This window comes from Mchenga conophoros, linkage group LG22, assembly GCF_057382185.1.
Source record: "Mchenga conophoros isolate Kocher_MC1m ecotype Shallow Benthic linkage group LG22, M_conophoros_male_GT1.1, whole genome shotgun sequence".
Taxonomy (NCBI): domain Eukaryota; kingdom Metazoa; phylum Chordata; class Actinopteri; order Cichliformes; family Cichlidae; genus Mchenga; species Mchenga conophoros.
In genome coordinates this window covers 23,988,114-24,005,384 of record NC_140546.1, presented here as the reverse complement: position 1 = coordinate 24,005,384, position 17,271 = coordinate 23,988,114, and the positions used below count along the sequence as shown (strand labels likewise).

General features: G+C 41.0%; 1 protein-coding gene across 3 annotated transcripts in view; it reads right to left on the bottom strand.

Moving 5' to 3' along the window:
- col8a2 (collagen, type VIII, alpha 2) overlaps window positions 1-17,271 on the bottom strand; it is a 157,651-nt gene that overhangs the window by 7,079 nt on the left and 133,301 nt on the right. For all 3 annotated transcript variants that reach the window (XM_085262570.1, XM_085262568.1, XM_085262569.1), the window contains one exon: window positions 3,372-3,563. In XM_085262570.1, the coding sequence (XP_085118696.1) occupies window positions 3,372-3,534 (163 nt within the window). In that variant the 5' untranslated portion in view covers window positions 3,535-3,563. The remainder of the gene's footprint in view (window positions 1-3,371; window positions 3,564-17,271) is intronic.

Genomic DNA, 17,271 nt, shown 5'->3' with positions numbered 1-17,271 from the left:
AACTGACTTCTGTTGTGTATCAAAGTGAATGCTATACTACGCTGATATAAACAGCACAAGAGGCTTTACATGCTGCTTTGTAATGCAAAAGAGCACTTACATTTGCATGTACTTTTAGAGAGCGATTTTATTTTTCCTGCAGTGGTCACACAACAAAGTAAAGAGAAAAAAAACACAGACAATTTATAGAGCAGTGCACAGAACAGAACTAGTCCACAGTGCCACAGCTTCTCAGTAACCTCACACAGGGGCTTATCCCTCCATATGTCTTATCTATGGGCATCCTCTTTCCTCTGTAAAATGTTTACCTGAGTACCTGGTCCTTCATGTTGACACATTTTCATAACTCTGATGTGCTCAAGTCACTTCTCACTAATCAACTGTGGGATCGCAGAGTTAAAAAAAAACCAACTAAATTTATTACACAGCATCAGATGACTCACAGAAATAATTCTGGAGAATAAAGCTGTTCAACTGAGACACAACCTACTTCAAAAAGTGTTAAACAGCCAAAACCTGTTCACACTGTAGGGAGCTGTGCTGAGAATGCTAAATGCTCTCACTGTTTCTCTTTCATTTCATTCATTCAAGACTTTCTCTAATTATTTTTTGCTAACTTCAACTGTTGTTTGTTTGAGAAGTGAGCCAACAAAACTGAGAAAAGCTATAAAATCTAAAACAAAGTAGTAAAAGCATGCTATGCACTGTGCACACTGTAGTATTGTACATTTATGAATGTTTACATTTAAATAAATGCAGTCCCTCTGATAGGATGGGGAGCACAAGCAGTCAGAAGATTAGGTTGTTAGGAAAAACTTGAACATATAACATTTTACAGCACCGTTAATATAGCACACACAGAAGAAAAATTAGGTGCCTCAAACCAGAGATAATGATATGGCATTATTTTTTGAGATATTAAGCCAACCCAAAAAGTCAGGCTGTCTTAGCCGACTGTGGAAAAGAGGCAGTCAGCTGCTCCATTAGAGGACTGAATAATTTCATTAGTAATGCAGTGTGGACACATTACCACACAGTGGCAGCAAGCTCATATTCAATGTACCACATATATCAGAAATCCAACTTCTGCCACATTCTTTTCAATTCTATTTATACAAAGCATGCCTTTAGCTGAGATACACTCCTTGTATAGGTCTTTGATTTTTTTTGTCTGCCATGACTGGGACAGTTGTCATCTTATTAGCCTGTCTGTCAGACCAAGTGCAAAAACGTGGTTCTGGTGACACCTACTGAAAGGTGAATTCCAGCAAAGACCAATGACATATTCCAATTTGATGCTCTATTATGCCCTATATCTTTTAATTATGGTGCCACTGGCCTTGCGAATGGTGTAGTTCGAGTTAGATTAGACCTGATTTAATCTTTTCTAGATTTTTTTTTTTACATTCTCTCCTGGGGGATATGTAATAAATGGTGATATCCAGTTGGTAAGACGAGCGATTTTAGCACACAATGTGCAGTCAGAGCTTCATGTGATTTGGTGCTTTAGACATAAGGCTACATTTTATGGAGGTAGTTCATAACCCCAGTTTCAAAAACGGGTGGGATGCTGTGTAAAATGTAAAATGTGTGTTTTATAAAACACTGAATGCAATCATATGCAAATCTCAAAACCCCATATTTTATTTAAATTTAAAAAAAAACTTTTAGAAAACATCAAATGTATAAACCGAGAAAATGTACCATCTTAAGAAAATACTAAGGTCATATTTTGAATTTGATGTCAGGTAAACGTTTCATAAATGTTGGGACAGCGCAGTGTTTCTCATTGTATAGCATCCTCTCTTCTTTAAACAACCATCTATAAATGAGTTAGAACTGAGGAGACCAACCGCTGGACTTTTGGGAAAGGAATGTTGTCCCATTCTTGCCTGATAGAGGATTCTAGCTGTTTAACAGTCCTGGGTTTTTGTTGTGTTTTTTGTTAAGGTGGTCTGGACAGAAGGCAGGCCAGTTTAGAATCCGCACTCTTCTACTACAAAGCTGCGCTGTTGTAACAGATGCAGTATGCAGTTCAACATTGTCTTTCTCAAATATTCAAGGCCTTCCCTGAAAAAGACGTCATCAAGACGGGCGCATACTGTGTGTTTCTCTAAAACCTGTATTTTACTTTCAGCATCGAGCATCGTGCAAGCTGCTAGTTCCATAGGTGTTAATGCACCCCCATACCAACAGAGATGCAGGCCATTAAACTGATCACTGATAACAAGCAGGATAGTCCCTCTCCTCTTTAGTGCAGAGGATGCATGTTTTCTAAAAACACATTAATTTTTCTGATTTGTTTTAACAAAAAACAGTTTCCCACTTTGCCTCAGTCCCTTTTAAATGAGCTTTGGTCCAGAGAAGTCGGCAGCATTTCTGGACCATGTTGAGTTCTTTGCACGATGAGCATTAATCTGAGTTTTTCTGATACACCGGCTACATAGGGGATGACAATGTTGTTGTGTCAAAAACTGGTTCACCCAAAAGACAAAACTCCAAAACACAGACTTAACAATGTGGTGTATGCTGTACAGTGCAGCGAGGAATGTCCAGACCTCTACATTGGAGAGACCAAACAGCCACTTCACAAGCGCATGGCACAACACAGAAGAGCCACCTCCACAGGACAAGCCTCAGCAGTCCATCTGCATCTTAAGGATAAAGGACACTCTTTCGAGGATGCCAATGTTCACATTTTGGACAGAGAGGACAGATGGTTTGAAAGAGGAGTGAAAGAAGCCATTTATGTCCACTGTGAGCGACCATCTTTGAACAGAGGCGGGGGTTTACGACACCAACTGTCTGCCATCTATAATCCAGTTTTGAGTTCCCTTCCCAGACGCCTTAACGCCCACTCACATCCTGGGCCATCTGACCTCAGGAATTCGCATGATAAGGTGGGGCCAGGTTTCACAATGAACTCACCCGAAACCCTGGCTGATTGGAACCCACACCCAGTTTCACACCTTGTCTCAGGCGATTAGAGGATCATCAGGGGGTCCTTTTGTCCCTCTGTGGGGGGACACTCCCACTAGGTTTATATCTGGGACTCTCCACCATTTGACCTTAGAACTGAAGAAGCTTCTCGGATGAGAGGTGAAACGTCTTCAAGCAACTTAAAGAAGTCCAGATGCTTTTCTTTACAACTTTATGAGTTTTACAAATCTGTACAATCTGTTTTTTTGATTTACATTTTATACAGTGTTGCAACTTTTTTGGAACGGAGGTTGTAAAATGGCAGTTATCAGCGTTTTCCAATGACCTAAATGACCAATCAGTAAAGTGTGAGGGGACCTATTAGACTGCTTTTAGAGGACCAAATGAGACATAAAAGGGCTACATATGACATACTCACAGGAACTACTCACCAACATAATGTCCTTTGCCCTCGCGAAACGGAGGTCCAATAGGCCCCTTCATCATGGGCTGAATGTACTTCATGTGGGGTATGGGGGCGTACCCTCCGGCAAAAGCAGGCACCACAAGCATCAGTAGCACAGAGACAGGAGCCAGCAGCATGGTCAACAGCATCCCAGGCTTTAGGTGTCACACGCAAAGAACTGAAGGGAACAGAGAGAGGACACAGAAAAATAAAACCCACTTTCACTCTTTGGTCCATCTTACTGAACATTTTACAATGCCAGACATTCAGAAAATCACTTAAGTGATGCGAGAATTTAGCTCCGTGAGTGTACATTTATTGGTAATGGCTGTTAAATGAATTTACTTCAGGTTTCTGAAGCATGAGCAAACACATTATTTAGGCACAAAAATAACATACAGTTATTACAGTATAGTATTTGTTCAGCATAGTCTAAGGCTGTGTTTGGTTTAGATGGCACTTGGCAACTGCGTAACTTTCATTTCTTCATTTTCACAACCACAATCAGACTGCTGACCAGCAGCGACTGTAGGTGTGCTGGCTTCAAGCAGCGTGTTAAAGACTCCTGTTTCCACTGCAACTCTCCCGTGAACTCTTTTAATCAGCTGTCTTTGAACAGATGACTGTCAGGAGTTATTTTGTGATGGTGTGACATGCAAAATGTCATTTCAGGCTCACGCTGCTTGTTTTTAAATGCCAACCATGTCGCGCTTAAAAACTCAGAAAGAACAAGACAATGCACCGCACAGCCATGAAAAACTATGTGCCTTGAATTGCTTTCTTTAAACTGGCTCATCATCCATTTAGGGAACAGAATAATAATAGGGCTTAGTGGCAGCACTGGAGGCTGGTTTGATTTCTGACAGTTACTTTGATAACTTTGGGTCATTATTTTAAGCACAAGTAGAATTCAGAACCACTGTAGCCATGCTATAGCAGGTCTCAGTCACTATGAATCATATAAGGCTCCCGGTCAGTGTGTTATAGCAGCATCCTGTGTAGTTACATGAAAAAATAAATAATGGCATCTTCTTTTATTATGAATGCCTGTCTTGTCGTGTTCATTTTGTGAGTTTGAAGCTTGTTAGTCTCTGCATTCAACAGCAAGAAGAGCGATCACTCTGAAAGCACACGCCAACACTAACTGACATTTGCTAATCTGAAAATTGCACATTGCTGTTAATTGGCAGCATCATTAGGAGTAATTGGGGGTATTCACAGTGGTTTTTAAATCACAGATGCTCAGAAAAAAAAGGTGTGTTTATTGCCACCATATGTGCTGACTCCAGGTCTCCTTTACAGCTTTTCTCCTGCTGTGTGTGGTTTTTTTTTTTTTTGTGACTGTTTAATAATTGCATAGCTAGATTGTTCAATTCCTGTTTTAGAGCAATTTATCAAAGTGTTTGGGAATTTTTGGGGTTCCTTTTACAAATTATGATTAGTCTGTGGTTTATGCTTGCTTATGCTGTAAGGAAGAATCAACGACCTCTCGATAAGTGTTCAAATCAAAATGTAATCTATGCGAAATCACGAAAGCGCAGAAAAAGATGTTAAGAGAAATAAACAGGAGAAAAAGAGAGCCGCGTTGGTAAGACGCCGTTTGCTCGCTGGCCGACTTTCTGGCTGGCTGGCAGGGGAGCTCGTCTGGTATGGGGGTCTGCGGTTTTTGGTGCAGATGCAATTTAACAGGCAGCTCTGGATGCCCACCATTCTGCAAGGCATCACAGAAACTGTGCACGAACAGGGACAAGTCACAGACAGGCACTTGGGAGACCTTTGCAATCTGTTTATCAAGTATTTAATTTGTAGAAAAGGTCTGCAGTGGATGTTAAAAATGCAATCCCGTCTGTCTGGCCACCGCTGGACTCATACGAGCTCTCTCTCACACAAGAACACCCACATAACAGAACACACACTCTTGGTACGCATGAGAAAGCAGAAGACTTCTAGAAAGCAGTTATACAGGGTGGCTTAAAAATACTTGAAAACCTGTTAAGTTTCACCCACTTTCACATGAAATCATTCCATTCAAAACACATCATAACAAACCCCAAGTCTGAACGTGGAGTGGAGGGGGCTCATGATGAATGAAAGCCTCTTTCAACCATTAAACAACGAGCAGGATCCAAAGTTACAGCGCGAAAGCTTCGTCTGGCAGGACGGGTGACGCATTATACAAAACAGATCTGACCGAAAAAAGACAGAATACAGCAACAGAGCCAAAAACACACAAGGACAGAGCACAAAAGGAACATTAACGAAGAAATAAAAGAGAGTGTCGCAATGAACGGTGAAAGGGCACCACTCATTCATTTTGTTACAGAAGTGATCATCACTTCTGCTTTATATCTATCTTTTGCAGCTTTGCACCTCCCTGTGGCCGTTTTAAGCCATGCTCTGATGGTTTTCTATGGAAGGGCACTTCATCTCTCATCATCATATCATTTCTGAGAAAAGCCAAGAGTACCTGTGGGGCGTACTCGCATTCTCCACATAACTGTATGAACGAGAGGATTATTAGCTGTGTTAATATTATCAGATGATTATGATGATAGCATATGGAGTCATAATTACAAGATCATTTTGTTTGCATCTCTTTCACCGCAGCTTTGCAAATGGAGCATAGATTTCCCTTAGGTAATCACCTTTCTTGAACATGCATTGGACATCACTTAAAACGAGCCAAAAACCTTAATCCACGCAGGCTCTGAGCCGCCAAAGCAGACTCGGCATCTTCCAAACCCAAATTCAGAAGCATCTCAAGTGGCTTGCTCAGACAGACGAGGAGACACAATTCCCTTACTGCTGCATCTACCTTCTAATATAATCAGCGCTGAGGAGGTGAGCTCCAAGGTACTCTGCTTCCATTTCCCCTAAGCTGTGCATATGCAGGACCAGACCGCCAGACATTTCCTAAACCATGCGGCACAGACAGATTACAGTAGGTACACTGAGTGTGAGGGTTCTGTGTCATGGGGGGAAGAGGAGGTGATTGTTTTTGTGGTGAACATTTGAGCCGCTCCCTGAGTGGAGAACTCATCACCTTAACATCATGTAGGGCATTATGCCGGCTTTCATAAAAAAGAGAGAAAGAAAGAAAGAAAAAACACCAAATGGTTCAAGAACAACCAAGGCCTATAGCGGTTAAATAGTTTGGTTAAAACCACAAGCCTCGCAGGGAGAACGGCACTTAAAACCTGACCAAATATTTTAGCTGATTCATCCCATTCTGAAAAACCGTAGCCACAGCCATTACCATAACCGTTCCTAACTCCAACCATGAACCCACAAGTCTTACCCAGGTCCTATTCCCAGGATCTCTTCCATTATCAGCCCAGTTTTTTTGTGAATTTAACAAGCAAAGGTTGGAAAGAGGAGACATTCTGATACTATCAAGGGCGCTTCTTTACACTTTTGGCTCTGTGTGATGTCAGTTAAGAGTGGATATCCTTAAAATAGTCATCTCAGGCACACAGCTAGAGCCCAAATCATGTTCAAGTCCTCTGCTTGTGAGGGGAAGTCAATGAGATGAAAGATTGGCTCCCTTAGAGTGAGAAAGGAGCTGAAAATGGGCACAACAGCCATTGCAACCCTGGAATAGAGAGAAAAGGGAGAAGATTTTTCAAATTCAGTTTATACATTTGTGGTTTATTAATCAATCTGCAGTCTAGACAAGTGAGTGTTAATGCCCTTAGCGGATTTGTAGTTGAAATACATGCACCTGGAGATGTCAAGAAAAACAAATGCACAAAGTCTATTGAAAGACAGAAGAGAAGGTCTGCACAGCAGTTACGAAACACAGTTTGTAGTGAGTCTAAGGGCTTGTGTATGAAGGGGCGAGAAAAGTGAGCATGTTTTTCTTCGAGAATCACCTTCTTTAGTATGAGGTAATCCCTCCAACAGCCTCGGTGGCACGTTAAGGTGTCAGCTCCGAGCGTAATATTTGAGCTGCGGTCACAATTTTTGCTGGCTTTGAATAACTCAATATTGTGCAAATAAGCAGCAGGGAAACAGCACGGCTGTTCACATAACATGGCTGCGTGTGCATAAAGGTGGCCACTAAGCTAATGCATATATAATGAGACATTAACATCTGTTATTTTAGTTACCAGCAGCTGGAAAATTGTATGAAAAGTTTTGTTTGGTTGTTTCTCAGGAGAAAAAAGAAAAGGAAAAAAAAGTCCCCTTTGACCCGCCACAATAAAAGCCCCAATGTCCTCTTATTTGTGTTTCCACTGAATCATAAGTTAAGTATAAAGCAGCCATAGGAAACACAGTAAATAATTCTTTCTAATGTCGAGACATGAGGTAGACTATTTATACTGATCCACATGATATGTACATGACCACACATTTACAAATACCCAGGCACACCAAATCAAACAGCTCTCAGAAAGGCGCTCACTCACAGACATCATCCAATGATATACACCTTACAGGATGAAATACTCTTTATATCCCTTTACATTTACAAGAGCCGTGAGATGTCCAAAGGGGAACGAGTTTATGTTGACGCCACTGTTAAAGAGGGAGAACGTGTGAGAATAAAAGGAAATGAAGGCCGAGTAAATTGTGGGGAGCTGTGGGGAGAGTGAAGAGGTCACAAAGAGGGTTTTCTTTTCTTGATGACTTCACTCAGAGGAACACGTCTAATATCCTAGGGCACTTAATCTGAGTGCAGAAGCAGACACGCTAATCATAAAACTGCAAGTCGATGTATTGTACTCATGAACAGGTCTCTGTGTGAGGGACAAAGGGTTAAAGCAGTGAAAGTGAGGCTAATTAGTTTCAGAATTATAAAGCTCCAGGACCTCACACATGTCCAATTGCATGGGAGTTTTACAAGGGACCATTATATGCTCTTCAGTTCCTAGCAGGAACAGCTTCAGGCCCATGAAAAGTAATCCATTCCAGCATATTAGCCAGACTAACCCCCATGCTGCTTTAGCAATTCATGCTCTATCACCTCATCTTATATGTAGTATTTGGAATCAGGATGAAGCAGAGAGAGAGAGGGATTTTGAAAGTCTGCAAAACACCCAGAGTTACCCCAGACCTGCCAAGAAGCGGATTACAGTATGCGGAGGAATTGGTGGGGGGCAGACACCGACAGCTACACCTTTCCATCTGCCCAATGCACCTCAACTCAATATGAGTACCTGATTAGGTTATCAAAAGGAAATAGTAAAAATAATAATCTTATAAAAAGCAATCTGCTTCCCTCTCTCCAGACCAGTAAATGCTCAATGAAATTGCACCTCAAAACTCTCCAAAACTGACATTACATTATAATCCTCTCATCATGTGAAAAAAAATTTGACGTTGATATAAAGTTAGAGATTTGCACATTTGGAATGCAACAACTGTAATGGGTTTGGTGTTATAAGAGCACTGTGCAGGTGACCTCATCTCAAAAGTAAAACATTGAGGATGCTCAGTAATGTAGCTAATCTTTAAACTAAAATGATGATTCTGGCTCTCCCTGCCATGCAGCTCTGAATTGAATAAACTCGGCTTCCTCCGGCCGCTCGTCTGTGCTGCTCATTGCTAGTGTGAATATTGTTTGCTGCCAGAAGCAAGCACGGCGGAACTTTTCCTGCTGTTTATTTGAACGTAAAAGTAAAAAGCAGAGGGAGTCCACAATGAAAGAGCAGAAATTTTATCAATTAAGTGTTATTGTGATTTTTTTTTTTTTACAATGTCTTTTAAATATAAACCAAACTTAAACAGCAGTTTCTCCCTTTTTAGTCGAGGACCATGGTGTGTGTTGGCTGAACACACAGACTAGCTGTGGCTTTGGAGAAATGAGTAATTTCAAAGTTAGTGCAAGAACTTCTCCAACAAAACAATTGGATCGGTTGAACGGTCTTACCACAAACACCCAAACTAATTGTTGCTATAAAAGTGATTCCACTTTAAAGGCTGAAAGAAGGCAATATGAGAAGGCTGGAGACTGATCATGTGTTATTTTCATGTATAACATTCAACTAAAAGGTTGATGTTTGAGTCTCATCTGAGACTGCAGTTTACCTTTACTTTTATTTGTCTTTATTTAAATTTTCACTTCCTGTTTATCACAGGAAGTACTTTGGTTAGTAGTAATTATGGTTTTAAGAGATGATTTTATTTTTATTTTTACACAACTTAGGTAACAAAAAACTTTTTTACAAGGTAAGAAACATTTAAATGGCCTCCCCCATACCTTCAATGAATTCTGTCAGCCCAGTATATAGCAGTAAAGGGGTGGTTTCCGGACCATTTCAATAGGTTCTGGGTTTTTCCAAGGGTAGCCCTGGCAAAGTGTATAAGGAGAGATCGTATTCACCAACTTCTGATGCACAGCCAGTCATTTTGTTCTGGAAACGGGCCTGAAATATGACAAAAACTCAGTTCAGAAAAGAAAAACAAGGGTTACCCCAAGTAGCCATCTAAGGGGGTAAGAGTTGTGCTACAAGGCTCAATTTTCCACCCCATCTAAGGCAGGTTTGTGGTTTTGCATCAGCGCCCACTTGCATTGCTCGTTCTATGCAAAGAAAGGGAAGTCCACCAATGCAGAGTTTACCAAGAGTCAAGAGTTGTGAATAATCATTTACAGCTGGTTAGGGAATACTCATTCTTCCCTAGCAACCGGTGGTTTCCATATAGTCACCAACAGACCTCTAGGACTGTGTCACTGAGGCTTTAATGACAGCATTTACAAACAAACTATTTTTTTTCTCCTGCAGGAGGAAAACTCATATTCCATCTGACCTGTTGAAAGTGAGAGTTCTGTCACAGGGTTGTATAAAGTAAAATGACTGATATACTTTTGCATGTACTGGCTTTAGTGAAGTGGATTATCTAGTCCTAGGTTGATTTTTTTCCCCTCCAACCTAACATGACCTAACTTGACAAAATAATAAATAAATAATCAAAACAAGGCAATTTCTTACAGTACAGCAGATAAAGATATGTTTAATCCATGTTTTAGGATCTCTTACACGATGTCAAGGTCAAGGTTCTTTATTTGTCACATGCATAGTTATACAAGTATAACACACAGTGAAATGTAGCCTGACATGCTCCTCGACATGTGCAAAAAAAATTGGGGGGGGGGTGTAGAGGAAAAACATTATATATATATATATATATATATATATATATATATATATATATATATATATATATATATATATATATATATGTATGTATGTATATATATATATATATATATATATATATATATATGTAGAATATACATTGGGTGAATGTGCAGTAGTAGCAGCAAGCAGGTGAATTCTGTACATTAATATGAATAGACATCTGACTATTTTACAGGATAGACAATATAAACATATTTAAAATTAAAGGAATTGAAATGTACATGTGTACATGTACATGTGTGGTTTTGGTTTTCTAGAAGCTGTAAAAATGCTGTAAAAAGCATCCTGCAAAATGGTTTATTCTTAGTCTCATTATAGGCCCATACAGTACATTTTAAAAGGTGAATAACTCGGATAGTATAATCACTCTGATGGGGAAGGGCTTAGTGAACACGTATTTGTTCAGACAGGATGGTGTAGTTCAGGATCAAGGATTGGACACAGTAATCTGTATGTCTTTAATGTAATGGGCTGGGTTTGGTCTGTGTTATGTCTCCTGCTTCTGTGCCAGTGTCTCCAAGTAGCTGTTACCTTGTTCCCTTCACTGGGTGGGTGGCTTTGCTTCTGCCATAATGGCGCCTTTGAAATGTTCAGCAGACAGAGGTCAGGGAAGGCACAGAAAACTGACAAAGCCGGGACCAATAAAAGAACTCAAAATAAGCCACCTTTCAAATGATTTATAATTGCAGATGATTCATAATTTCCCTTTAATGAGTTTCTCAGTGAGGTTTTTGCTATACAGCTTTGTTATTGCTATGTGAGAAAATATTCACGGTGGCAGTTCATCCAGAGTCAAAGCTGGCTGTGGCAAGGGCTCAAAGCCCATGTGGAGAAGAAGCACATGGGTCTATTTAAGACTCGGGGCTCTGAAGGTGAGAAATGTTCTGGGGCCCTGAAATAAGGGGCCTAAACCCGTAACAATCACAAACCATCAATTGTTCCATTCTTTTTTGCCAAGACTGGAAAAAGTCCCAAGCTGCACGTAGCTGGGGCTAATTTCCAGGAAGGAAAAGCCCAGAAAAATCCTCTGGTAGTCTGTCTCTATCAAAGGATTCCACAGTTTGACACTCCACGAAAACGGAGAGCAACAACAGATCACACTGTCAAAGATTACACTTGTGGTTGTATCGAGGGACGAGGAAAAAGAATAATATGTCTTTCGACTGTAAACAAGATAGAAGCAACAGACGGGGAGAAGAAAACAAGAAGCTGTGAAGGAGATGTGAAGTCATTAAGAAACGAGGGGCGGATTGAAAAACAGGGAGCTGCAGAAGAGAAATAAAAAAGAAGAGGTTTGGCTCTTGAGCTCCCTGTTGAGCGACTTCAGATGCACACTCCTTCTTTTTGCATCTGAAACAGATTCACACGTACGCGCATGTGTCAAGCGCACACAAATACACAAATCAGTTGGCAGCGAAACAAAGAGGGAGACCTATTTTTCTGTCCAAAATGGAGGAAAATGGAGCAAGGGCGAGAGAGAAGCGGAGGCAGAAGGGAGATTATAATTTAATAAGGGGCAGGAAATCTTGGTCAAATCCCCCTGAAGGAGTTGAAATGCCTCTAAGCTGGAGGCTACTGCTCTACAGACTGACTGAGCTCCATCTGAATGGGCTTCTCTGCAGGCAGGCGGACAGACAGCCGAAAAGCAGACAATAGACAGGGAGAAATAAATTCTGCTGTTTGGCGTCACACAGAAATAGAAGAATGAATCTGCAGTTTGTAAATACACATGCCCGCATGAGCTTCATCATTTCTTATTTATTTAGGGCCTGAATATATGTAAAGTATATGTAAATGCATGTAAACAAGACTAAAGTAGTTGATTGTAACTACTGGAATTTTTCAGTGTTGGTTGGTACTCAAGTTTAACTTTTTCCTTTCTGCTAATCTAAGCCGATACTACATAGCGCCATAAACTAAATAAATAAATAAATGCAGCCCGGGACCCTAAATTAAATGAAACAAGAAAACGACTACATGCATTTGAGTAACTGCAGGCTCCCTGGACGTTCCTGGACTAAACTGAAGACTGAAGCCTAGATTACAATGACATAAACTCCTCTTGATAGTCAACAGAAAAACAGGAAATAACCTTTAAAGTAAACTGTTGCATTTTCCTAAAGGTCTAACACACTGTGTGGAGGTGTTAGGTGATGGGAATATGTGATATCTCGGTAAACTCTAAAAGTAATTCTTGTTCACTGTAGCATTGCTGCTGTTAGCATGATAGTGGTGTTAACACTTTTATTTAGAGGTGAGAATCTTGAAGTAACTTATTATAAGTGAAACTATCACGATACAACACAAAGTACATTGTAAATTCTTGTCTATAATATGACAGAATATACGTGTAACCCAAACTGGGTTTAGATCCCTGACTGACAGTTTCTCTTGTGACTTTTTATCTTTCTTTACCTGTTTTCACACTCAGGCTGTTTATACACCACTTTGCATTATTAAACTCTTCCTCCTGTCTCTCCTGTGAACTTAGTTCTGCCGGAAGTTTCTTCCTGCTAAAAGGGAGTTTTTGCTTCCTGGTGTCGCAAAGGTTTCGTGATTTGGCGATATCAATTTAAATGAATTGAATTTAATTGAATTTTGAGGGTGTCTGGAAGTTTGCCCAACAAATCTACATGTGACAACAATCTGACCTGTTGCTACAAGTCATTTAATCCCTGTATAACCATTGCAGGAGCCTGGTAAGCATAGCCAGCAATAAGTCGGACTCATTCCCAGTGGGTGTGGACACGCTGGAGAGATTGCATCTCATCTGAAACACCTTGGTTTTCCCCTCATCCTTCCCCTAAGTTGGAGGAGGTAGCTAGGGAGAGGGAGGTCTGGAGATCCTTGCCTAGACTGCTGCCCCCACGAACAAGCGGCAGATAAGCAGAAGAAAATGGATCGATGGATGAATTTGGATGTTCTCCCCACCCCTGAGTGAGTTTTCTCTTGGTACTCCAGTTTCCTCCCACAGTCCAGAGATCTAAACACATCTAAACACATTAGGTTAACTGGTAAATTGGCTGTAGGTGTGAATGTGAGTATGAATGGCTCTCTGGCTGTCTGTGTTAGAGACTTGTCCAGCATGTACTTTGCCAGCTGGAATAGGCTCCAGCTCAACTACGGCACTAAATAGATAAGTAGAAATGGATGGATAGATGCGAAAGATGAAAGTTTTGCTGCCTGGAACCAAATTGGTTCTTTTTTTCCTCCATTTTTTTCTCTAAACATTTAAGGGCAGAGAGGAATCTGTTAAATCCCCCTCTGTGCAGGATCACTTGTTCATTCAGCCACCCACATGTTTTAAATCGATATTCATTAGACGGTTTGAATCCCAGTTGAGGACCATTAACAATTCACTGGCCCTCGTTTGATTGATCACTCACTTTAAACACCGCTGACTCCAGCTGGTTCTTTCAGGCTTCAGACATAACCAGCTAAAAAGAGCCCACAAAGCACACCAGACACACACATGCATATGAACCAGACCACCAGCATACAGCCCCCTCTGACTGTGGTCCTTGCTGAAGCCCACCCCACCCATCAGGATCAATGCAAGTCTTTATTAGCTGCTGGCTATAACTGTTGGCTATGTAAGAAGATCCTGCCAGTTCTGGCCTCACACCTCCCCGAATCTACTGGTGGATTGTATAAACAAAGCTTTGTGTGCGCAAGCATCTGTGTTTGTGTGGGTGGAGTATGTATGTCGTTGTAAAGATGACATTAAAGTTCAATTGAAAGAAATTTAAAAGGGTGGGATGCAAGAAGGACTTTAGAATCCTGCCATAATTCCCATTTCACTCTAGAATTTAGACTTTCCAGCCAGTGTCTAACTCGAGTGTGTCATGGTCCTGGGCCATGTGGGCCCAGTATTCTTAGTTTTCATGTATTTTTGTATTTTGTTCTTTATTTAGGCCATGCTTCCTGGGTTGATCTGTTACGTTGTTCCTTATGTGTTTTCCCTTCGTGACTCTTACCCCCTGAGTGCCCCTCTGTGTATTTATGAGCCCTCGTCTCTCTTTGTGCTTTATTCTATGTTTTCCCCAGCCCGTTATGTCTGCGTTCTCCCCGTGCTCTCTCTCCTCCTGTTTGAACCTCTGTGTACTTCCTGCTTTACTTTGCCCATCTCCCATCAGTGTTACGTTCACTCCTGCCGTGTCTTGTTATGATTATCAGTGTCACCTGTGTTCCCCGTGTGCATCCACTTCCCCTGATCATCCCTCATGTGTATTTAGTCTCTGTGTTTCGTACAGTCTGTGTCGCGTCGTCTGTGTTCTCACCTCCATGTTTTCACGGTCAGTCCTTGCAGTGATCATCATAGTCTGAGTTTTCTTAGTTTGTCGCAGTATTAGTTTTCCCAGTTTAGTTATAGTCTAGTCACGCCATCCCTGCTTTGTTTGTGCACTTTGTCTTCAGCCACAATAAAGGCTCGCTTTCTGTTAAGTCCACTCCCGTCTACTCACTTGTGTATGCACCTGGGTCCATCACACACACCACCGCACGGCCTGTCTCTGCAGACCGTGACAGAGTGATCAGTGTCAGCGGAGCAAGCATGTGATAAGTGGGATTTTTAGTGTGGCTACATCTGTGCAGTCATAATCAGTCTGCTTCTTGAGTATGAAAGACATAAAATGAGTTATTTGGCGGCTGAAACTCACACACTGGGCCGTGTAAAAGTTGTAAGAAAACCAAGTGATATGTCCCGTTTGAGTAATTGTACAGTGGGCCCACACCAGCTCCTATGAAGGCTATAAGAGCCACAGGAGAAGCCCGGGTCAGACTAGACGGCTTTAGGAGCTCTGGGAAGTGTCAGACGATGACAAGTAGAGTGCAGAGCTGGGTTTGTGCCCAGTCCTATTTCACACCACTGCGTGTTACTAGATGTCTGATTTAGTTTGTGATTTCACACTGAGATAAAGCCTCAAGGTGCCTACAAACTGTACATTGTGTACTCGACACATACATAAAGCTGTGTTTAGCTTGAACAATGGGGGTCCACATTAAACCGAGTCTGTGTTGGTCGTCCCACAAAAAGCGTCAAATACGTTCTGGCATTCTGGTGAATTTACAGTGAAAGCCACGTTTAACGCACGGGAAAACACATACTATGCAATACATACTTTACTATAGATCAGCTTTTATTATCATCTATTCCAGGGGTTTCAAACATAAGGCCTGGGGGTCAGAATTGGCCCAGCAAAGAGTCCGATCAGTCCCACTGGATGCCTTTGGGGGAAAAAAAAGGAAGGCAATACATTTTGGACTTTAAATTGTGTTTTAATATGTTTTGCAACTTTTCCCCCATGGCCGTTCATGTGACACCAAAGTAATCAAGTAATATATAAACAATTAAAGGACAGAAAAAATCCTGGTTTTTTACAATCTCCTACAGAAATTTCTGTTTTATTTAGATTTTTTATGATGGGTATAAAGTAAAAAAAAAAAAATAATTTCTGTCAGTTAACTGAAACTTTCTCTTTTTCTTTTTCTATACTTTTACACATTTATTTCTTAGACTTTAAGTCATACTAACACATTTTTTTTTCATTTACCATACTGGCATTTCTTTATCATGTATAAAAGAAATAAGAAGGAGAATGGGAAAAGAAAGGGGAGTTCCACTGATCCAGCCCACCTAAGACCAAAGTGGGCTATATGTATCCCACAATGTAAAGTAAATGTTACATCCTTGATCTTTTCTCTCCTGTTTTATGTAATTTATTTGGGAAAATAGCCTTTAATATCCGTGTGCCACCTTTTAAAAGTCAGTAATACATTTATTTAAATAGAGAAATAATACAGCATTTTGAGATGTGTGGCTCGGATTCAATCATACTTGAACACTAAAGACGTTTCCCTGAGAACATGTGCACTGCTCTCCAGTTCAGTCAATCCAAAATATCCCGACATGTAAACCTGGCAATGTTGTGGCAACAAACTTCCAAAAGAAAAGAAAAAGCCAACGCCTTTATTTACCTCAAATCATTTTGGATTATATATAGCTGACATATAGTAGATTTCACACTGAAGATAGCTCAGACGAGCAGCTTGCTAATTTCCTCGTGATCAAGTGCAGCTCTGCAGATGCGTTTGTTAAATATCAAGGACCTGAGAACAGACGGAGATACGCCAGTTTGGCAGCGGAACCGCATCTTGCTTCAATAAGGCCAAGACAAAAAACAAAAAAGATACAAGGCAGCATTTCAGCTCACCCTGGCAAACATTTGGGGGAAAATGAACTTCCTCTGAAAATGGCAGCTTGCTCGCTTGCCTTTACTGCACCAGATTACTCCGATTGCATTCAACAAAAGTTGCAGTTAAACTCTCCTGGCGTGCTCTCTAACATCTGTCATGTCTTGTGCATTTTCCTGTCTGTTGAGCTGAACTGAGGTGAACAAGGGACAGAATAAAACGTGGAGATGCTGGACGATGGAGTGTGAGACCGAGGGGATGAGGTGAAATAAATCAACTCAAGCTTGAAGGAGGACAGGGGAAAACATGTCTCAAGTATACAGGGGTTAACTCAATATTTCCTACCTAAAAAGAGAAAAAGATGGTGGGCTCTCTCTTTATCACTCAGCCTCACTCTGGTACTCTGCTTCTCCTTGCTCTGTCAACAACCCTCCACTCTCTTGGCAAATAACTCAATGAGGGTGACTCCCTGTTTAGTTCTCTTTCCTGCAATTGATTACATCGGGGCTTCTTTTTATATTAAAACCAAGCCTTCCTCATTCTTTCTCTCTT